Source organism: Coffea eugenioides, chromosome 9 (genome assembly GCF_003713205.1).
Source record: "Coffea eugenioides isolate CCC68of chromosome 9, Ceug_1.0, whole genome shotgun sequence".
NCBI classification, from domain to species: Eukaryota; Viridiplantae; Streptophyta; class Magnoliopsida; order Gentianales; family Rubiaceae; genus Coffea; species Coffea eugenioides.
Window position 1 is genome coordinate 2,591,014 of NC_040043.1, and position 24,179 is coordinate 2,615,192.

The 24,179-nt window shown below is 37.2% G+C and overlaps 2 protein-coding genes across 3 annotated transcripts; one reads left to right on the forward strand and one right to left on the reverse strand.

The window, feature by feature from the left end:
- The first annotated feature begins 561 nt into the window (after positions 1 to 561).
- Positions 562 to 19,813, forward strand: LOC113783046 (extensin-like). 2 transcript variants are annotated; one of them, XM_027329063.1, is made up of 3 exons: positions 562 to 786; positions 1,238 to 1,316; positions 18,805 to 19,813. In XM_027329063.1, exons 1-3 carry the CDS (start codon positions 775 to 777, stop codon positions 19,449 to 19,451), a joined length of 738 nt encoding a protein of 245 aa, XP_027184864.1. In that variant the 5' UTR covers positions 562 to 774; the 3' UTR covers positions 19,452 to 19,813. The 2 variants fall into 2 exon arrangements, with proteins under 2 accessions (XP_027184864.1, XP_027184863.1); XM_027329062.1 differs by lacking the exons at positions 562 to 786; positions 1,238 to 1,316 and adding exons at positions 17,716 to 18,086; positions 18,391 to 18,472.
- LOC113783049 (UPF0329 protein ECU05_1680/ECU11_0050-like) lies at positions 7,414 to 14,213 on the reverse strand. The gene is made up of 3 exons (XM_027329065.1): positions 13,801 to 14,213; positions 13,563 to 13,655; positions 7,414 to 7,948 (listed from the first exon to the last, which is right to left on the reverse strand). Exons 1-3 carry the CDS (start codon positions 13,807 to 13,809, stop codon positions 7,817 to 7,819), a joined length of 234 nt encoding a protein of 77 aa, XP_027184866.1. The 5' UTR covers positions 13,810 to 14,213; the 3' UTR covers positions 7,414 to 7,816.
- Positions 19,814 to 24,179: the final 4,366 nt, after the last annotated feature.

Below are 24,179 nucleotides of genomic sequence, written 5' to 3' on the forward strand. Positions count from 1 at the left end.
AAGAAAATTAAAACAATTTTTTTATGAAACCCAACTTCCTATTTGCGGCGACCCTTTAGGTAAAAACACCCTTCAACTAACACCACTTTTATGATAATTTTTGGTTTTAACATTATTCCGAGAAATTCGACACACTGGCTGTTCATAGCATAGCCCACCCCTATTAGTACTACTAGAAAGTAGACAAAAAAAATTTTTACGGCAATGATAACATTTTTATAACATAATCTATCATAATCTATACGGAGGGGAGTATAAAGAGACTGTGTATAAGGAGTTAGAAAGTATAAGAATCTAACTAAATCAAAAAGGTACTTTGACATCTCATTTGAATTTTTTTTTCACTACAAGTGGGATTCGAACCTCCGACTTACGGTCCAAAAAGAGACTTATAATTCCTTTTTTTTTTTCACTACATACCTTTTTTTTGTTTTTTTAGGAGGAGAAAGTAGTCTTGATGATGGCATCAAAATTCAATGCCCCTTCCATTTCATTTCCACCCTACTTCCATGCTAGTACTGCATGCTGCCCGGTTGCTATCTTTCTATATAAAGTCCTCGCACATTTTCTACCTAAATGGCTCCTACTATCTAATTCAACCATTTCTTAGCATCAGTTTAGTATATTGCTGCCTACATCCCTTCCCCAATCACCCCCTCCTCCCCCCCGGGAACAAGAAAAAAAGGAAAAAAACTTCCATTTCCAACATTTATCATTTGGGCTGTTGATCAGATCCACCCATCGCCACTGACTTGACTCTTTCCTTCATCAACTATGGCTGAGAAGGTAAGCCAATTCTCTTGACAGCACATACAACGTGAGATATGCTTCTTTTTATGTCAAGATCTCTAGCCACATCTCTCAGCGTAAAACTAGCAGCACCATATAATTGTGCATCTTAATTTTGCATTTCCTGATTGTTATATATATATATATAGAGCGACGGAGCTATGATTTTTTTTCTAAGAGATCAAAATTTTTCATAACAAAATTATCTCAATATATTATGTTCAAAATGATTTCCACACACACATATATAAACTCTCACAATATAAACTAAAATTATAAAAAAATTAAAAAGATCAACTTTAATTTTACACATATATCTACATATTATGAATTAAAATTTTTAAAACTTAAGGAGCCATGGCCCATCAGCCCCTTGGCTTCGTCATTATATATACATATGGATCGAGTTTGACTATTTTGCTCCGATAATATATATGCAACCATACAGGTGACTACAATGAGACTCGAGGTTGATCTTCAATGCTCCTGCTCCTACAAGGTCAAGAAATTCCTCTGCAAATTTCCTCGTGAGTCTCTTATAATTATCAATTCTATCTCTTATGTTTTCAATACCAGTAATACTAGTAGTAGTTCTTCTTTAGAGCAAGCACAGTTGGATGGAGGACATCCACCGTTCCACCGACTACATACATGGCTAGGCATGTGTGCCACCATGAGCTACAGTTTTTTTTTCCCCTTCTCCATGATTAAACAACAAAAGCTGGGTAGTGAGGCTTATGAAACTACTAGTGATCAGTTAGTGGCTTTAATTTGTATGGACAAGAATTTGAGTTTTTTTTTTTTTTTGGGTGATGCTCAATTTTTTTGGACAAGAGAAATCCAAGACCAGGTATATGATGAGAAGCAAAATCTGGTGACCATCACCGTGGTGTGCTGTAGCCCCGAGAAAATCCGCGACCAATTATGTTGCAAGGGTGGTAAAGTCATTAAGAGTATTGAGATCGTGGAGCCACCAAAGCCTAAAGAGCCCGAAAAGCCCAAGCCACCACCGCCGTGCTCGCACCCGCCAATTGCAGTGGCGGTCTGCTGTGTCCTATGTTCGGAAGGGTACGGAGGGGGACGATGCTGCTGCAGGAACTGGCGGCCTGTGCCCCCGCACGCGTGCGGGTGCGGGTGCGGGTGCGGATACCGGTATAGTCATTGTTATTAGTTCAGTGAGCAGATCACTGGCGACTGTACGATTATGTGAGAGGAGAGGAGAGGAGAATTTGATATGGGGAATGATATGATATGAAAAGCATCCAAATTAATCATTTAATTTTGTTTGGTGGGCGGTACATGCAAATGCATTGAAGCAAAATAATACTAGCAGTATTGTGTAGTTAGGGACTTAGGGCCTTCATAGGACCTATAATATAAAAGGAAGAAGAAAATAAAGTTAATGTGCATGCTATTATGGAGTATATATATAGAGAGACGTACATGTGGGGACTGATTCAAGTTGGAAGTCACTTAGAATAAACTTTTGTATGTACCCTAATGAATAAGTTTTCTTTAAGTGTCAAGGCACACTTTTGTAAAGATGTTTGAGAGCCGTTGCTCAGATATTGTATAGTTTTGACATATTAATAAAAATTTTTATCGTTTCGGAAAAGAAAAAAAAAATGTCATTGCATCAAATTTTTTTCATTGTTTATAATAATAATAATAATAATAGAAATGATGTCGTTAAAAGTGCATGTACTCTCTTCTTTATTATTATTATTATTATTATTATTATTTTTAGATTTCATTTTCTCGCTTTGCTCTCTAGTAGTAGTAGTAGTAGTAGTAGTGTTAGTAAATTAATGTGCTAGTGTAGATGTTCTAGATACACATCTTCTTTCCTGTTTCTTCATTTCTTAAATCTCTCCATTCTTTGCCAGAAATAAAATTAAAAATAAAATTATATATATATATATATATATATATATATAAGTAGTAATGTGCTAGCGTCACAGGAAGGAATGCAGAAAGGAGCCAGTAGTACTTAACAGTTGGGTAAAAGTAAAAATAACGCATATGAATTTGCACACTTGGGATCCTCAGTGACATGTTTTCTATGCCAACTCAATGCCACCTATAGCATTGTGCCAAGTGTCCTGTTATTATTTACACTTTAATTTTTTAATAATTCAATTTGGTTTGATTTAACACAAGTTTTCTCTACCTCTAAAATTTTGGATCAAACTTAACCAACCGGTCTAATTCATATACCAATACTTTTGTAAGGCAACCACTCAAGATCAGTTGCTTTGGAAAAAAGAAAAAGATAACCCTAAACAAAATTGCCTCCAAAGTCCAAACCTTTTCATCGTTGATTGCTTTGAACAAAGTAAAAAAGAGAAAAAGTCCCTGAAAGCTTATGGCACCGTTGCCTAATAAGCTAAAACTGTAGCCTTCGACTGTTGAAGCAAATTGACAAGATCTATTCAGGAAGTACGCAAATTAAAGCCCTACCATCCCTAGCTTTCTCGAGCAAAGAACAAACCAGATGGCATCCCTAGCTTTCTGGGAAACTATCTATTGCGAAGGAAACAGTTACGTCCCATGACCATCACCATCAAAAGGTGAAGCATAATCTTGGGAAGCATTAAATATCCCTCTGAGTAATGGCAGAAGCAGCAAAATGGCGAGCACCTACAAGTTTTCTGTTGCATGACCCAGATGGAAAATCTGGAGTTACTTCACAAATGCCAGTAAAGTGCTACGGTACTGGATATGAATTTTCAGATGTAGTATCAGAGAAACTGGGATGGGCAAAAGAAGGTGGATCTGAAACTGCTGGTGAAAGGATTGTTATTGGATTCATCGACACAGGAATTGAACCAAAATTAACCACTTTGGAGGCAATTTTGTTTAGGGTTATCTTTTTCTTTTTCCCAAAGCAACTGATCTTGAGTGGTTGCCTTACAAAAGTATTGGTATATGAATTAGACCGGTTGGTTAAATTTGGTTCAAAGTTTTAGAGGTAAAGAAAACTTGTGTTAAACCAAATCAAGTTGAATTATTAAAAAATTAAAGTGTAAATAATAACAGGACACTTGGCACAATGTTATAGGTGGCATTGGATTGGCATAGAAAACATGTTACTGAGGATCTCAAGTGGAATTTGCATGCCATCTCAAATGCTCGCATGCAATAATAAATGTCAAAAGTTTAGTCAACAAAAGAACAACCAACGTTTTTTTTTTTTTTATATAATAACAACCAACGTTAGTTTGATCATCAATTCATGAATTCATCAACCAACAACCTTCCAGGACACCATGGCACGGCAGTAAATGGAGTATATATATATATATATATATATATATATATAGTAGCAAAACAAGACAAGACAAGAGACAGACTCACTCACAGTAACCTATTTTAGTCTGATTGATTAATTAATTTCGGGTTAGTTTGGTTGTCTTTGTCTTCACTCTTCTGTAATAAATTGTCACTCAGCGCCGGTGTCGTCCTGTTGGATTGTTACAAAATAATTGAGGAGAAATAATTGCGAGGTGATGGAGTCACTAATTCGTTGTCCTTCCAATTCCAAATCCTTTCTTTCACTGGATCCTTTCATTGTGGCTCTAGGTTTTGGTTGGATGTGGCGGCCGGCATGAAAGCGACGGAGCAGCCCGCAGAGGCTTTTACGAAATACCGAAGGCTCGAATCATGACAAAGATTTCCCCATGAAATTAATTAAGCTTCAGAGGGATACTACACACACATATTGCCCTCTTTTAACCGGTGCATCATTTCATTTGAGGGATGGATCATGGAGGAGGGCATTTTCTGCTTCTCTTATTTTTCTCCTCTCTTCTCTTCTTGAGTAGTGAATAGTGATTGCCCTTCTCAAGTACAGAGTACAGTAGTAGTATATAGTAGTAGCAATTACTCTCCGTTTTTAAATTGTACTGCTCTGTTTCAACATACTACTGCTACCGGCTATGAGAAAAAAATTCTTGCTAGAGTACTTCGTATGAGCTAGCAGAAATCTAAGGGTCGAAACTCGAACGAACGTCCGACAAATGACCTAAGAAATTATTTTCCTGGTGCCCATTGGGCTATAGAACCCAATGGCCTAAAAAATTAGCTAGCTAAAAACACCACCATCTCCACGGTCCTGGCACCTCACCGGCAGCCCAATGTAGAAAAAAAAAAAAAAGAAGAAAACTCAAATGCTGCTGACTGCTCTGCTGAGTGTCGACTGAGAAGGAAGGAAGGAGAGTAGAGAGAAGAATGGTGGCCGCCGCCTATTCGCCGTCTCATCTCTCTCGCGACCCACACCTCTTCTGTAACTCTCTTTATCCCACTCACCTCCACCAACTCGGAATCATCCCCCATAACGCCCTCGCTTTTCATCCTCTCAAGCCCCATCCAAAACCTTCCCTCTCTATACCGGCTTCCCAACAACAATCCCCCTCAATTTCCCACCGCCCAGATGCTAAAACCATCTCTTCTTCCTCAAAAAGCTATATCTGGGTCAACCCCAACAGCTATATCGGGGTAGGTGCTGCCGGCTCTCAAATCTCAAATTTTGTTTACGATTCCCCAACAGTACTAATTCATCTCTCTCTCTCTCTCTCTCTCTCTCTCTCTCTCTCGGCTAACGGTAAATGTAATTTTATGTGCATATCAGGAGACATACAAAGCAAAAACCTTTGGAGCTAGCTTACTCATACATACAAACTGTGTATTTAAAATAAGAATTAATATTTTATGTACTGAAAAAAAAATATAATGATTTTTTTATACTAATAATTTTGAATATAAAATTTAAATTCATACTATATGGTATAATATAAATCTGTTAGTGCCCTCTGCAGCTTGTCCCTGGTTCGAACCTTGTTGCTAACAAGTTGTGGAGTGTGGAGAATAGTTTATAGGATCCACTTCCTACGGATACCCCTAAAAAATATATGTATGTATATATATAAATCTGTTAGTTAGTGTAGAAAAAGTTATCCTTAAACCAACAGTAATAACAATTTTGTGAGCATTAGTTAAATCTCAGCATGATTACGTTACTTGATTCTCGTCCGACTATTATCTTTGAATGTTTGCTTATATTACAAGCGTCCCAATTCAATTAAATTCCGTTGCGCTGCTGTTGGGTGTCAAACCAGCAAAAATAAAATTCCTACTCTTAAGTCACGAATTAAGTCCACTATGGTACTGGAGCAGGGACTTAGGCTGTGCAATGGGTTACTAGCTTCACCCTGGTGCCAGAGTTTGCTTGATCCGATATACCAAAGTATATTAATTACGTGAAAGACAAAATTCGAATATAGCAGCGAGCAGGGTCGAATCCACAGGGACTTGGGAATTTATTTTGAATGAATGTAACATTAAATAAAAATGGGGGAAGTTGATATGGAACTGTCTAATTTAATTGCTCAAATTAAAAATATAAAGTAAATTGACGGAAGGAAAATCTCTAGTCAAAGGTATAATCTCCACTTATGGTTCGAATCACTGATCACAGATGCAGAGATAAAATCTTTCATTTACAAATAAACTGGTTATGGTTGTCAACAAGCTCTGACAACCTGCCTAACCTTCCTGATTCGATAACCACAACAAGCTCTGTAGTTATTGCCCTAGCCAATTAAGCAGTCCTAAACACGCTCTTAGGATTTAACCTATTGACAGCATTAATCATTAGACTGGCCACCAATTATAACCAACAAACACACTCGCTCGGTTTATTTAGGCTATATCATATATTTCCGCAACAACGACTCAAAAGTTTCTACTACAATTGAATCATATCACTTGCCACATGCCCTAAAATTACCCAACAATTACGGATTGAGCACTCTTAGATGGCTGTTAATTACTCACACAATTAAACAGTGATCAAGTATTTAATTGCAAGAAATAATCATATGCATAAGTGAACAGGAAATATATAAATACTTGCAAATTGAAGAACGTAGGGAAATCAATTCGATCTCAAAGTTTTGTCGAACTAAAGCTTCGATTTAACCTCTGACTAGATGAAGAAATTAGCCACTCCTCATAGTTGAATTGCAGCCAAAAGTACTGGATTGCAAAGGCATTGCGTTTTTACTAGAAAGCAAGGAATAAAAGATGTTTTTCCCGTTGGGGAATATTGTCGAACACCTGGCGTGTGTCAGAGGCCAGTCCAGAGAAAGGAAACTAGAACTAAACTAAAAAGCTAAACTAGAGGTGTCCCTTTTACTTCTGTACGTCCTCTCCTTAAAAAGCCAAAAGTAAGATGACTAAAAGCTATCTCCGGTGGTCCCCACACATTGGACAAAGTCTCCAAAATTACTTCTTCTTCCAAGTCTCTCTACGTTGCTTTCTTTGAAGAGCCCAAATGACTTATAGCTTTGTGGTCCCCACCAATCCAAGGCCTAAGGATTGAAGCCCTTAGAAGTCTCCATATTCTCCATAAAGTCCCTCCTTTTTGGTAGTTTTCTGCTTCATTCCTGAAATTAAGTCCCGATACCAAATATGAGTAAATATCAGCAATTAACACAATATTTGTCAGGGATAGAAGGGAAAATTAATAATAAAAATACCAACAATTAACACCCTATCAGCTGCGCCTTCAAATGTGTTGTTAACAGTCTACTTAACAAATATGCAATCACTTGCACGACAGAGAGAGAGGAAGGGGACAATTAACATTGGAGGAGTCACTAATCAGTCGAAGTATACCCCCAGTTACAGTAGTTGAAAAGCCGATGGCACTTGCACCACCACCACCACCACCAGCACCGACTTCACCTGAACTGTGCTCTCACCCGCCAGTTCCAGTGGGGTTCTGATGTGTCCCATGTTCGGAAGGGTACAACGGGGGGCCATGCTACTATGGTTATGGGCGGCCCGCGCCCCCGCCGCCCTGTTATGATAGCTATGGTTTCAGGTACGGGCATGGGAAGGGATATACGGACAGCTGTTGCAATTATTTCAATGAGGACAACACTGGGGGTTGCACGATTATGTGAGAGAGGAGTAGAGAATTTGATGGGGTGATTTTACTGATATGATGTGAAGAGCGTCCAAATTAGTAATCAATTAATTTTGTTTGGTGGGCGGTAAGAGCAAATGCATTTGAAGCATTTAGTAGTAGTATTGTGTAGTTAGCGCAAACCTTGAGAACAATCTCCTGAACCTCTTCTTCCTTCTTTTCTTCTTTCTTGTGTTGGTAATAGTTTGTAATGGGTATGTTGAAATCCATTGTCCCACATTGAAAGAGGATAAAGTGCATGTTGCCTATATATGAGTCATTGTCCTATTCCTTTACAAACTTGTTCCAAGATAATAGTTTGGAGGGAGAGTTTGGTGGAAAACTTATTTCAAGATATATAAAATCTTGACAAGGGCACTTGGGCACTTGGGCACCTTGGGGCTTTCTGATAGGGTGTCAATCAGAGGTAGTTAATGGTGGTTGGCGGTTACATTTTGCAGACATATCTGTTAATTGGCTAACTACCTAAACGCCTATTCAATAAGGATTGCATCCTCTGATAGTGCCTTGAACAGGTGCTTCAATCCTTGTAAATAGTAGGATTTCGACAGAATTAAATTATTTTATTTTTCATTTGATAGTTCTTAGACTTTGTTGTATCCTAGAGGTAATTTGTCTAATAGAGGCAAATAACACCTTAAGGAAAGTGCTTTCACGCCTCAAAGTCTCTGTATTTGTCTAGTATAGCTTTGTTCTTTACTACAGTTTTCTAACAATCTTAAGGTGTTAATCTCAACAATGGAGTCAAGTTCTGAATCTGCGTTCAAAGTGATGAATCAGGACTTCGTGAAGTTGGACAGATTCGACGGCACTAACTTCTCCCGTTGGAAGGATAAGATGATGTTTTTCCTGACGGCTTTGAAGATTGCTTACGTTTTGGATCCTTCTCTTCCTGAAATTCCAGAACCTAAAGATGGTGATTCTGATGAAGTCAAGGCACAACACAGAAAACGCGCAGAGGACGAGTTGCTGTGCAGAGGACACATCATGAACACTCTTTCTGATCGCTTGTATGATCTGTATACTGCAGTCAAGTCGCCAAAGGAAATCTGGAATGCGCTCGAATACAAATATAATACGATGAAACAAGATGCGGATAAATTTCTGATTATGCAATATTTTGATTTTCGTATCACTGAGAATTCTTCTCTTATGGATCAGATTCATGATCTCCAAGTGATTGTGTCTAAGTTACATGATCTGAAAGTGGAGATATCTGAATCCTTGCAAGTTGGAGCAATTATAGCCAAACTTCCAACTAGTTGGAATGACTATAAGAAAAAGTTGCTCCATACTACTGAATCATTCACGATAGATCAGATTTTGAAACATTTGCGTATTGAAGAAGATACCAGAAATCTTCAAAAGGAACAAATAGAATCTGATGTCAAAGTGAATGCTTTAAGTGAGAAGAATTCACAGAATTTTTCTGATTCCAAAAGAAAGTCTCCAGAAGCAAGTACATCTAAGGACAAGAAGAAGAATAGAATCTGCTATAAGTGCGGCAAGAAGGGACATTACAAACGTGAGTGCAAGGCAGATAGCAACAAAAAGCAAAAGAAAGACAATGCCAAAAATGCAAATCTGGTTGAACAAGATGTTGCTGAGATTGTTGCAATGATTTCGCATTGAAACATTGGCATGATTTCTGAGTTGCATGTGGCTGCTGCAACCAAATCGTGTGACTGGTGGTATGATTCTGGTGCCACCGTGCATGTTTGTAATGATAAGTCCCAATTCAAGACTTATGAAGAAGTTCCTGATGGTCATAAAGTATTGATGGGAAACCATGATACAACAAAGGTCATTGGCATAGGAAGTGTAGACTTGCAGTTTACTTCCGGAAAGAAACTTATACTGGCCAATGTACTTCATGTTCCAGAAATTAAGAAAAATCTTGTGTCGGCTGATGCCTTAAACAAAAAGGGGCTAAAGGCTGTAATAGAGTCTAATAAGGTTATCTTCTCTTTGAATGGTGTATTTGTAGGCAAGGGATACTCTTGTGATGGAATGTTCAAGTTATGTATCAATGAAAATAATGTTTCTGTGTATATTGTTGATGCTTCATATTCTCTTTGGCATGGTAGATTAGCGCATACTAATCATAAAACTTTGCAGTTTATGTCTAAACATGGGCTAATTTCGTTCAAAGATAATGTTGAAAAAATGTGTGAAACATGCATACAAGCGAAAATGACCAGATTACCTTTTCCTAAAGCAGAAAGAAACAATGAATTGTTAGATCTTGTTCATTCTGACGTTTGTGAATTTAATGGGTTTCTAACAAGAGGAGGAAATAAGTATTTCGTCACATTCATTGATGATTATTCAAGATATGTGTATGTTTACTTGATGAAAACGAAAGATGAGTCATTTCATATGTTTAAGTGTTACAAAAATCTGGTGGAAAATCAACTAGGAAAGAAAATTAAAATTTTGAGGAGTGATAGAGGTAGGGAATATTTCCCTGCTAATTTTTCTCAATTTTGTGAAGAAAATGGGATTATACACCAAACTAGTGCACCTTATACTCCGCAACAAAATGGTTTGGCAGAAAGAAAAAATAGAACTTTAGAAAATATGGTAAATGCCATGATTATAAGTTCTGAACTGCCTAAAAATTTGTGGGGAGAGGCCTTACTGGCTGCTTGTCACATACATAATCGAGTAACTTCGCTTAAATCCAAGGTGTCACCATATGAATTATGGAAAGGTAGAAAACCAAACTTAAAGTATTTTCGAGTTTGGGGTTGTATAGCCTTTTATAGAGTCCCTGATCATAAAAGGACAAAATTGGGATCTCGAGCACTTAAAAGTGTGTTTGTAGGCTATGCTGAAAATTCAAAAGCATATCGGTTGCTAGATTTAGATTCTAACGTCATTGTGGAATCTAGAGATGTCGAATTTTTAGAAGATAAATTTCTTTATAATTCGACAATGAGTACAGATCCAAGCCAAGAGCCACCGCCTGTTTCCAATGCTAGACCCTCCAATAATAATAAAAGGAATGCAGGGGACATTCCAAGTGAGTTAAGGAGGAGTCAAAGGCAACGGAAAGAAAAACATTTATCCTCTGATTTTATAGATTCACTTTCCTAGTTGAAGGCGATAGACAGTTTCTACTTGACAAGATTCCTGTCTTGTTAACTGTAGAAGATGATCCTAAAACTTTTAGTGAAGCTATGAAATCAAGAGATGCATCGTTTTGGAGAGAGGCAATTAATGATGAAATGGATTCATTATTAAGTAATAATACTTGGATCCTAGTTGATTTGCCTCCGGGTTCTAAACCAATTGGCTGTAAGTGGGTATTTCAAAGGAAATACGCTACTGATGGATCTGTACAAACTTTCAAGACAAGATTAGTAGCAAAAGGATTTAGGCAAAAGGAGGGAATCGATTATTTTGATACTTATGCACCAGTGGCTAGAATTACATCTATAAGAGTACTATTAGCATTGGCTTCAATGTTTGATTTGTGTGTACATCAGATGGATGTGAAAACGGCCTTTTTAAATGGTGACTTAAATGAAGAGGTGTATATGGATCAACTAGAAGGTTTTGTTCTACCAGGGAATGAAAAGAAAGTTTGCAAACTAACAAGGTCTTTGTATGGTCTAAAACAAGCACCTAAACAGTGGCATCAAAAGTTTGAATCTGCTATACTCTCTAATGGTTTTAAATATAATAATGCTGATAAGTGTATTTATTCCAAGTTTACTAGAGAGTATGGTGTGATAATCTGTCTATATGTGGATGACATGCTAATTGTTGGTATTAATTACAAAGGCGTTGAAGAAACTAAGAAGTATTTGTCTTCTATATTCAATATGAAAGATCTTGGAGAAGTAGATACTATCTTAGGAATTAAAGTTAAGAGACATAGTGGGGGCTATTCTTTAAGTCAATCTCATTATGTTGAGAAAGTTTTGAACAAGTATCAACATTTGAAGGTAAAAGAAGTAAGCACTCCTTATGATCCTAACTTTAAGTTGGTTGAAAATTCTGGAAAGCCGATTGCTCAATTAGAGTATGCTAGTGCAATTGGTAGCCTAATGTATGCTATGCATTGTACTAGGCCAGATATTTCATATGCAGTTTGTAGACTCGCTAGATACACTAAGAATCCTGGTATAGAGCATTGGAAAGCTATAGGTAGAGTGCTTGGATATCTTAAAAGGACAAAAGATTTAGAGCTTTCCTATAACAAATTTCCGGTTGTACTTGAAGGTTATTCCGATGCAAGTTGGGTAACCAGTGTATGTGACAAAGTGTCTACTTCTGGATGGATTTTTATGTTGGGTGGAGGAGCTGTTTCTTGGGCATCAAAGAAACAAACAATCATAACTTATTCCACCATGGAGGCTGAATTTGTAGCCTTAGCAGCTGCATGCAAAGAGGCCGAATGGCTAAGAAATTTACTGTTAGACATCGAGTTGTGGCCAAAACCGATGCCAGCCATTTCTTTGCATTGTGATAGCGAAGCCACTATGTCTAGAGCGTTAAATAGAATATATAACGGCAAATCTAGACATATAAGTCTAAGACATGAATATGTCAGACAATTATTGAATGATGGCATAGTCACAGTAGTGTATGTTAGATCATTCAACAATTTGGCGGATCCATTCACTAAAGCTCTCTCGAGAGATGTAGTGAAAGCAACGTCATTGGGAATGGGGTTAAAACCCATTGTCTAAAACCACTAGTAATGGTAACCCAACCTCTCTTCTAGTACTAACACTAGGTGAAAGGTTTAAAGGGTAATAACAAGTTACTAATAAATGGTTGTGAGCACTAGAAATTGTATTATACCATTCCAAGGTACTAGTGCAGTTTGATACATAAGAGGCTGAGTATCATACTCTTAATGAAGTTAAATATGGTTTCATAGTGCCTTGGTAATAAAGGCTAGAAATATACTTCACCTATATGATCATGGGAGTGGTGCCGCTCCCAGCAAAAGTGGGGATTTTCTTTTGTAAATGATCATGAATCTAGAATGGAGCACACGGCCGGTAAAAGTGCTAAAATCATTTCGTGAACTATTCTCCGAAAAGGTTATAATCTTGTGTGTGCTATTTCTGTTTTAACTTTAAAGTTATGGTTTAAGCAATGTAGCCACCATAACTTGTTAGAACAGGTGAAATATTTACACTAAGAGAAGGGTTTAAGTTCACAAACACCTTTCTCTATGCAAGATAATATGAGTGCTGATTTGATTTCATTACAAACTAAGTGGGGGATTGTTGGTAATAGTTTGTAATGAGTATGTTGAAATCCATTGTCCCACATTGAAAGAGGATAAAGTGCATGTTGCCTATATATGAGTCATTGTCCTATTCCTTTACAAACTTGTTCCAAGATAATAGTTTGGAGGGAAAGTTTGGTGGGAAACTTATTTCAAGATATATAAAATCTTGACAAGAGCACTTGGGCACTTGGGGCTTTCTGATAGGGTGTCAATCAGAGGTAGTTAATGGCGGTTGGCGGTTACATTTTGCAGACATATTTGTTAATTGGCTAACTACCTAAACGCCTATTCAATAAGGATTGCATCCTCTGATAGTGCCTTGAACAGGTGCTTCAATCCTTTTAAATAGTAGGATTTCGACAGAATTAAATTATTTTATTTTTCATTTGATAGTTCTTAGACTTTGTTGTATCCTAGAGGTAATTTGTCTAATAGAGGCAAATAACACCTTAAGGAAAGTGCTTTCACGCCTCAAAGTCTCTGTATTTGTCTAGTATAGTTTTGTTCTTTACTACAGTTTTCTAACATCTTGTCCCCTTCTTCTTCCTTTTTACTAGTATCTTCTTTGTTTCCCGGTACTTGTTTCTGTTGCTCCTCCTTGTTCGCTTCCTCTTTCTTCTCCTGCAGCATACCATGCATGAGATCAATGAGAAAGTGATAGCAAAACTTATTACAGTAGTTACTGGGAGTTCCTTCCATTCATTCGAGGGAGCAATTAGAATAATCTTGTGCAAGGATATGTGGAAGTAGAAAACTAAAAACTTACTTCGCCCATATCGTCTAACTCTGACAAGCCCCTCTTCCTAGTCCTAGCTAATACTACTAATCAGTAGTATATATGTTTATATAGAATGTATTACTACAGGGAGGAGGGGCGGGGGGATCGTGGAGATTTTCTTATACAAGAAATGAAATGAAATGAGAGGAAGGACCCTTTCTCTCGGTATAGTAGGCATACAGCAAGCTCGGGGCTTTGGGGTGAAGGAAAATGGGAAGAGAGGAACGTTTAATTTAAGTAGCGGGTGGTCGCGGTCTGGTGGTACTGCCTACACTGCCCGGTGCCCACTGCTGCTGCTGCTCCAAAATTCCAAATTTCATTAAAGCGAGTTACTTACGGTGCTGTCCTTCAGCTGACTCAGCACCTCATAATTTTGGCCCCCTTCTTATGATTCTATCTCCGACTACGAGTACATCATCTGCAAATGTAGTAGTCGCCTTTGACTGATTAAATAGTAGTCTGACACTACCGTAATTTAGGAAAAAATATATATAGTAAATAAAATCTTGCATACGTAGAAGTTAATGGAAATGAAATACTACGAATTATTACGGAGATGGATGGGAAAGGATTCCAACTTTGTAAAAGCCCTTGGAGTTATCCTGCAAGCAAAAACCAAACGAATGGTCGGCCTGGTAAGGGCTATCAGGCTTCCGCTCATGTATATAATCTACTGTAACTATTGTGTGTGTGTGTGTATATATATATATAGGAGTATGTTTTTTGATGACTACTGTAACTATTTTAACTGCAGCTGGATAAATATACTGGACCATAGCTTCAACATTGCACGTTATGGGAAAGATTGTAAGTTGCTGTTCAAATGTTTTGACGACATTTTCAAACTAAGCTAGGCGCAAATGTTAAACAGAAAAACAGACGTACAGGTGCAGGAAGAAACAATTAACGCAGCACATTTCCTCGTCATTCCAAGAGAGATCGAACACTGGTATACGTCTAAAAGGGAGTAGTAATAAATATTTTGGCAAGAGGCAAAAAAAAAAAAAAAGGTAGTAAAAAAGAAAATAGAAAAGTGGGGGGAAGAAGGATAAATTTTGGCAAAGAACCCAATAGACAAAGAGTAACCGACGTCCCGGAGTGGGGCGATTTTTTTTTTCGAAAGCTTTGCGTACACTAACATATCATATATAGTGATGAAGACGGTATACTTGTCTAGGAGGGATGGCAAGGTTATCCTGACCTGAAATCACAGAGAAAGAAGCGGCCACCACAATTTAAAGGACGGGGCTGTAACATTTGACAAAGACGGCAGCCCACTGCATAAGTGGTCCAAGTTCCATGGATGGATCTTGCGTTTCTCAAATGGTTGAATTCTCCGATACTATCATCACAACGTGTTAGTACATGATAACGTAACGTGTGTGTTTGGACAGCCAATTATTTGGCCAAATATATTTGCTGACATCACCATTACAATTTCCAATACACCTTTTTATCTTCCCAATTATTTTTTTATCTCACATACATCACATCACAAAAAGTGCTACAGTAAAAATATTTCAAAAAACTTACAATCCAAACACACTTCACACCGTACCTAGTTTATATATTGGATTGGTTGAAGAAAGACAATTCATATTCATGTCCAAAGGCATTTTGCCTGCTGCCTGGCTCACCAGTCAGTCTCATGGGCCTCACTGTGTAGTTTCAAGAGTGAGCCCATAGAATTGCTACGAACAGATCTGGGTTTCAAGATGGGCCGCCTCTCCTTTCCTTCAGCAATTCCTCCAGTATACACAATCCACTCATCTAGGCAAGTGACGTTCATTCGTTATTCAATTCCAGGGATCATTCGTTATTCAATTCCAGGGTACCTGATCCACTCAACTAGTCCAGGCATGTGACGATTATTCGTTATTCAATTCCAGGGTACGAACAGATCCATTCAACTAGTCGAGTCAAGTGACGATCATTCGTTAGCTGGCAAAATGACGAACTGACAATAATATGACTTTGAGCTGCTTTACGTCAATTTAACTTTTATCTTTAGTTGTTTACTTTTTTTTTTTTCTTTTTTTCGGAAACGTTAACGATGTATTGATCATAAGAAACTTTACAACAAAAGTTGGGCAAAGGGCTCCAGCAAAGCTTTACAACACTGCATATCCGCGCACTTATAAGGAGTAATGTTTGAAGCGTGAACGCTAAGCCTATGACATAAATCCATCATATTTGTGGTATTTTTTTTTTTTTTTTATCTAAAAGAGCACATTCGAAACCGTTTAGCTAAGTCCTTAATGTCTTCCACACCAATTTGGTGTGATCAATTGAAATGTCCTTGTTGGACAGATGAAAGCGAGTTCTTGTCCCTGATGCCGACCATCGCCCGTTCAGCCACCAACTCCTATTCCCATTTTCGTCAGTTGTTTACAAATTAGCAGTGAATTATTACCACTCCTACTTTTTCTAGGAACATAAAGAGTAGTAAAGCAGCAGTGCAGTGGGCGGGGTAGGTGCTGCCGGCTCTCAAATCTCAAATTTTGCTTAGGATTCCCCAACAGTAATTCATCACTTCTTTGTTTACACTTTACACTTGCATCTGGAATGAATGTTGTCACAAAATTCATCCAACAAAAAAGTCCTCATGTATATGTTAAACCCCCAATATAATAACCAAACTGGAAATAAATAGTTAGTGGCTTTACTGTTGTTAAGATGGAATTCGCGTGTTGATATTTTCTTTTTTTTTAAAAAAATAAAGTTAAATAGAAAAAAATATATAAACACAAAATAAGATAATAATAATTATCAATATGTACGCTTACATGTGGTTTATTAGATGTGATTTAAGTGTCGTAATGATTGCCCGACGAGTATTACTCAAATTCATAGTTAATTGCAAAGGGCATAGGATAATGAAGTTCTTGATAATAATAAGATAACGACATTTTTGGCCTGGTCTTTTAATTTATGGGATTGATTGATGGCTCTGTACGGTGGTATTACCACACACGCTAACAAGTTTGGTACGTGTCTACATGAAAACTGTCGGTGTTAATAAAGAGTCTTTCCTCCGCCATCCTCATTTGCTTTTGGCTTTCTTTCGTACGATTTCTTTTTCTTTTTCTTTCTCTCTCTCTCTCCCTTTTGGCTAACGGTAAATGTAATTTTATGAGCATATCAGGAGACACACAAAGCAAAAACCTTTGGAGCTAGCTTACTCATACATAAAAATTGTGTATTTAAAATAAGAATTAATATTTTATATATTGAAAATAAAAATGTAGTGATTTTTTTACATACTAATAATTTTGAATGTAAAATTTAAATTCATACTATGTGGTATAATATAAATCTGTTAGTTAGTGTAGAAAAAGTTATCCTTGAACCAACAATAATAATCATAATTTTTGTGAGCATTAGTTAAATCTCAGCATGATTACCCTTGAAATGTGTTGTTAACGGTCTACTTAACAAATATATGCAGTCACTTGCACGAGAGAGAGAGAGAGAGAGAGGAAGGGGACAATTAACATTGGAGGAGTCACTAATCAGTCGAAGTATAGATTGATGCCACGCCCAAAAAAGCAAAAAATAAAAAATTGTGTAGTGTAAAATGGTTGGCCCATGTGGGGGAGATGCATCATATGCTTGGATAAGCTCATAATTTCCATCATCAGTACATCATCAATCAAAGAAAACACAACTATACTACTCACTACTAATAACTTCATTACTGTCATTAATAGTCATCATGGTTTCGTGGGAATTGGTAATATAAATAATAAAATATATTTTGGAAGGTGAGGTGGGCATATCAAAATTCAAAGGCAGCAACGAACGGAGTATGGAGGATGGATGTTGATGGAGCGTCACAACTCAGCAATTCCAGGCCACCACATATGCCTAGCCTACCTTACCTTACCTCATACGCCCGTATTAGAAAGCAGCAAAATTCAACGCCCCTTTCATTTCGTTTCCACCCTCCCTCCTTCCTTCCATACTATTACTAGGGAGTAGTAGTTGGCACTGCAAGCTGCCCGGTTGCCATCTTTCTACATAAAGTCCTCCCACTTTTTTCTACCTAATTGCCTCCTACCGTCTAATTCTTCCACCATTTATTAGCATCAGTTTAGTAGTATACTGCTTGCTTGCTTGCTTGCCTGCCTACATCCCTTCCCCACTCCCCGACTCTTCCGCTCCCGCACCCAACTCCCCAACCATTTATTGTCATTTGGGCTGTGGATTCTTGATCAGATCCACCCATCGCCACTGATCACTGACTCCTTCCTTCATCAACCATGGCTGAGAAGGTAAGCCAATTCTCCTGCTAGCTTTCCCAACCATCCCTCAAATGTTCGTGATATATTATTGTTTTGCATCTTTTTTTTAGTAGTGTTTGCTTGCTCAATCTGAAAATTATAATTGCAAGTCTATGACAGCACATACAACGCGAGATATGCTTGCTTCTCTTTATATCAAGATCTCTACCCACATCTCCCAGCGTAAACCATATAATTGTGCATTTCTTGATTGTTATATATATATATACACACACACACATGTATGGATCGAGTTTGACTATTTTGCTCCGATAATATATATGCAACCATACAGGTGACTACGATGAGACTCAAGGTTGATCTTCAATGCCCCTGCTGCTACAAGAAGGTCAAGAAAATCCTCTGCAAATTTCCTCGTGAGTCTCTTTATGTTTTCAATACCAGTAGAGTAGTAGTAGTAGTTCTTCTTTAGAGCAAGTACAGTTAGTTGAAGGACATCCACCGTTCCACCGACTATGTACATGGATAGGCATGTGCGCCACCATGAGCTACAGTTTTTTTTAAAAATAATTTTTTCCCCTTCTCCATGATTATTTATTAGCCGAGTTCAACAACAAAAGTTGGGTAGTGTGGCTTATGAAACTACTTGTGATCAGTTAGTGGCTTTAATTTGTATGGACAAGAATTTGAGTTTTTCTTTTTTTTTTTTCTTTTGTTGGGGGTGATGCTCAATATTTTTGGACAAGAGAAATCAGAGACCAGATATATGATGAGAAGCAAAATCTGGTGACCATCACCGTCGTGTGCTGTAGCCCCGAGAAAATCCGCGACAAATTATGTTGCAAGGGTGGCAAAGTCATTAAGAGCATTGAGATCGTGGAGCCACCAAAGCCCAAGCCACCGCCGGAGAAGCCTAAAGAGCCCGAAAAGCCCAAGCCACCCCCAGAAAAGCCCAAAGAGCCCGAAAAGCCCAAGCCACCCCCAGAAAAGCCCAAAGAGCCCGAAAAGCCCAAGCCACCCCCAGAAAAGCCCAAAGAGCCCGAAAAGCCCAAGCCACCCCCGGAAAAGCCCAAAGAGCCGGAAAAGCCCAAGCCACCTCCAGAAAAGCCGAAGGAGCCCGAAAAGCCCAAGCCACCTCCAGAAAAGCCCAAACCACTACCACCACCACCTGAACCGTGCTCGCACCCACCAGTTCCAGTGGGCTTTTGTTGTGTCCCATGTTCGGAAGGGTACGGCGGGGGACCATGCTACTACGGGTACGGGTACGGGCGGCCTGTGCCCCCGCCACCTTGTTATGATAGCTATGCTTACGGGTACGGATATGGGAAGGGGTACCCGTACAGTCGCTGCGATTATTTCAGTGAGGAGAACAGTACGGGTTGCACGATCATGTGAGAGGAGCAGAGAATTTGGTGGGTGACCTTAGTGTGTGTGTGATTCTACAACTATATGGTACGGTATGATGTGAAAACCGAAGAGCGTCCAAATTAATTAATGACTGCATCGAAGCAAAAATAATACTAGTATGTACTTAGGGCCTTAGGCCCCTTATAAGACCTATAAAAGGAAGAAGAAAATAATAATGTGTATATGATTCTGGATTATGGAGAAAGAGAGAGAGAGAGATGTACAGGCTTATTCAAGTTGCCTGTCCATTAGAATAAGCTTTTGTATGTATCCAAATGGAACGTCGTTGCATCAAATTTTCTTTTCATTGTTTATAATAATAATATAATAAAAGTCCTTTACAATCATCATTGATATGCGTTAAAAGTGAATGTATTCTCTTTTTCTTCTTCTTCTTTCTTGGATTTCATTTTCTCACTTTGTGCTTCAGTAGTAATAGTTGTAGACATCAATTTTTTTTTAATTTCAAATCCACTATTTTTAGTTTTATTTTATTTTTTACTTATAAATTGCTTAAGTAATTATTTTAATTTTATTTTGTAAGTTTATGTAAAAAGAAAGAAAAAGAAAAGGAAAAATGGATGTTCAAATGCAAGAAAAATAGTAAAAGTTTTTTTATTTGCTTCTAACCTAATAAAAACACCCAAATAAAAACCCATCCAAAATTCAAATAAAGCCCAAGTAAAACCCAGCAAAAGCCTGGAAGTAAAGAGGCCCGATGGCCCAACGCTTTTCTTTACGCATGCATGTATTGCATGTGTGCCATATTCCTCCCATTTTCACGGACAAATGAACCGGTACAAGCAAAGCCGTAAGCAGTTGGCTTTTGTTGCAAGATTTTTTTTTTTTTCATTCTTTCTTTCTCGCCAAGGCTGGGTTGGTACAAGGACAGCTCATTACATCCCAAATTTTATCTTTGAAGATACAACACAAACGAATCAAAGGGAGGAAAAAATAGCATATTACCCATTTTTATCTCAACCCTTCATTGCTAGGTTTTAGAATTTTTGTTTCATATAAATACATAGCAAACGCAGGTTTAACAGTTTTGAGAGGAGAAAAAGGAGCAAGGAAGCGGCCACATAAGATCTGGGGTAGGACAGAGAAAAAGAGCAAAAAAATCCCATAATCATTTTTGTTTCATATAAATACATAACAAACACAGGTTTAAGGTTTTGCTTTCCTCTTAATTTTTTCCTTGTTGTCTTTTTTGTTTTGATCTTTCCAAATCATTTAGCTGCTACTAGATCTTGTTTATATTAAAGAAACTAGTTTTGTACCCATTCGTGGAATGGGAATTGTTTAAAAATAATAAATTATTTAGTGTAGTTCATAAAACTATTTGCTTAAAATACAAACGTATTGTATAATCTATTATAACCTTTCTTAAATACATTACTATGTGCACATTGTTATTCAAAAATAGTCTTATAATGTAAATTTAAACATCTAATTCAGTGATTAATAATTAAAAAAAAAATATTCGACGATATGATAACATTCAAAAACTTGAAAATAGGCAAGATCAATTTTGGCTGATCTTCTGTAAACAAAAGAATGGCCAACTAGTTACCAAAACATCAATTTTGGTACTTAATATAAATGGCTTAAAGGTTAATGTGAAAAGAAAAGAAACCGAATGAAATATTAATAAAAGATCAGAATTCAGAATCAATCATGTCATAGGAACACAGCAACCTTCCAAATCTGTTCACAGCTAATAGAAGCAAAACGAAAACATAAGATGTATTTTGCTCCTAAGTCAAAAATATAAAAAATCTAAATAGTCTGATGTATATTGCATGACATGAACTGCTGTATGACAATGAACTTGATGCCTTGCCATTTATGTAATCAGTGACACCTTCTTGTTCTTTAGAAGCTTTCTACCAAAGTCTAAAAAAAACATTGAAAACTGCACAAAATTTTTTTAACCCCAGAAACCTAGAAAATAAAAAAAAAATTAGTACATTGTTGAAGACAATTAATAAATTATCAAAGGCAATTAAAAAATCTTGTGAAAACACATAGTTTAAAAGGCCACTTTTAAATCACTAACCAAAAAGCAATATGTGTTCTACTTGAATTGAAAAGTGAATCCATACATTGAAATAACAAATTAATTACAAAAGCCTTGTCAGAAATAAAAACCAAACCGTAACTTTTGAAGACTTACTTAGAAAATTCAAATTCAATGACCTAACTATGAAGAAGGTGTAGGAAATTATAGACCACATACAGCGAGCATAAACAAAGTCCAAATGCGGTCCTTGAGGGAATAAAAACGAAATTCCAAATCTGATCCTTGCATTGAAGTTAAAAAAAAAGAAAAACTTTCCAAAAAAATTGGTGAAAAAAGTGTAAACATTTTCACTGCTTGATAAAGTAATGAATAATAGATCGAAAACCATATATATGAGTAAAAATATAGAGTAACTGCGATAGCGATAATCTGATAAAAATAATCTAATATTCGAATTGATATTTCGAACTTTTGAGTTGAAGATGAGAGAGAATTAAAAACATAATTCAAAATTATTTATACTAATCCCCAGGAAATTTAGGCTTGACGATTAGGGTTAAGGAAAAAAAAAAGGTGAAAGAATGAAAGAGATAATTATGAAAAGATTATCTAGAATTGTAAAAGTAAAAGAAAAAAAAAAGATGGAATAGCGTAGGTTATTAGGGGTTAACTCATAAAGCGCGTTGCACCTACTTGCCCTGTCGTTAAGCCACGTAGGAAAGAGATAAAATAAAAGGATAAAAATGAGAATACGACTTTATTATATATACTAGTTTTGTACCCGTTCGTTGAACGGGAATCTTCAAAAAATAATAAATTATTTAGTCAATTTTATAAAAATGTTGATATGAAATACAAACTTAGTGTATATTTTACTATAACCTTTCTTAAGTATATTACTATATGTGCATTGTAATATAAAATATTCTTATAATATAAATTTGAACATCTAATTCAGTAAATAATAATTTAAAAATGGAAAAAATAACATTCGACAATACCATAACATTCAAAAACTTGAAAATAAATAAAAAATGCAGTAAATAGTATCAAATAATATTCTACTCTTCAGAAACTTGTTTTTGTTTTTCTTCTGTTTGAACATTCTCCTCGATTTGTCCGTGCAAATCAGCATTTATTGATTTTCCATTATCACTGCATGATAGCAAAGCAGAATAACTAAGTATAAGAAAATAAATGATTTATCGCATTCAAGATTGTGTATAACAACACGTAAAGATTATAATTTAAGAAAGTAAAATAGTATATTAAAGAGCGAATTGCGCGAAATGTCACTAAACTATTTCAAAGTGCCGGTTCTGGTCACTAAACTTTTTTATTAGCGCGAAATGTCACTGAACTAGTAAATCTATACCGTTTTGGTCACTCCGTGTATTTGTGCCGTTAGGAGAGACGGAAATCAACTTTTTGAGGGGCAAATTTGTCTGCACAGCCTTTTCCTTGAAGCTTTTACATAATCATGAGAGACGGAAAAACGGAAGACAGCAATGCATCAAAATTTCTCAAACATGAGGAAGCGAATTGACCAACTTAACCGATTTTTTCCACGAGGAAAGAAAAAAAATTGCAAATAAAGCATCTTTCAATAAGAACTTTTAGCTAGGCATTTCGTCGAACACCAACTGAGCATCAGAAATTTCACCGATTCTTTTGTTCAATTTGAAGTTAATCAGCCCAAGAATTGGTAAGAAACATAAAGACATTCAATCCCAAACAACACAGAAAGCATGTATACACAAAATTGCGTACAATCAACATACAAATCACAATAAGCTAATCTCGGTTTTGAGATTCTTATAGGTCTAAGCTTGAGGAGAAAACAGAATTTGTTCGGTTGAAGGGGAAAGAGGACTTACCACATCTGTTCGATTGAAGATTTGCAGACGACGGTGATGGAGGATTCTGGGGAGGTGATGGCGGCTTCCTTCGAGCGGCGGCGGCTTCAGTGGCGGTGAGCGCAAAAACGAACAGCAGCGGCAAAAGAGATGCGCCGATGCTCTTTCCCCTCTTTCTCTCGTCCTTCGTCCAGACCTCTTTTCTTCCTCCTCTGTTTTCCAATTCCTCCGCAGCTCCTCCTCTGCTTTTCTTGTTTTTACTTCGTTCGTTTTTCCCATTTCTTCTTAGCTGAAAAACCTCTGGCCCTCTTTCAAGTTTTCTATCCGAAGCTTTTTCCTTCCTTACTCTGTATCCGGCCACAATTTAGATTTGCAACTCTTGTGTTGCCTCACCTGAGCTGACGCTAATTTGGCACTAATTTGGGGAGTGGGAGCGTGGGAGGAAATTTTATTTGAAAATGGTGGCAGGCATCAATTTGACCTCGCCGAAGTCCACTTTATTGCCAAATCATTCATCTTCAGGAGAATCAAACACTACTGCTTTCCTTGGTGGGTCACCTTTAAATGGCTTATCTTTTCAATTAAAACCCAAAGTAATCAAGAATGTCAATTTGGTAGTTGCTTCCGGAAAAGCCATCAGCAGCACGAGTGGTAGCAGTGGCGGAAGGTTCTACTTCAATATCACTGGGTTTCCTTTCCCTCTTGGTCCTTTCCTGAATAGGCGGACAATCAGAACTGAGGTTAGTAATTTGCGCCCTCGTTTTTTCAGTCCTGGCTCTTGACCTTTTTGCATCAGAGCAATAATCCTGTCTAGTTGAATTTCTGCTTTGCTGCCGT

Excerpts from the sequence above, each read along its gene's own strand:
- LOC113783049 (XM_027329065.1), bottom strand. Across the intron at positions 7,949-13,562 it reads AGGAAGAAGAAGGGGACAAG|AAAGAAGAAAAGAAGGAAGA; the intron begins ATGTTAGAAAAC and ends TACCAACACAAG.
- LOC113783046 (XM_027329062.1), top strand. Across the intron at positions 18,473-18,804 it reads AATCCTCTGCAAATTTCCTC|AAATCAGAGACCAGATATAT; the intron begins GTGAGTCTCTTT and ends TTTGGACAAGAG.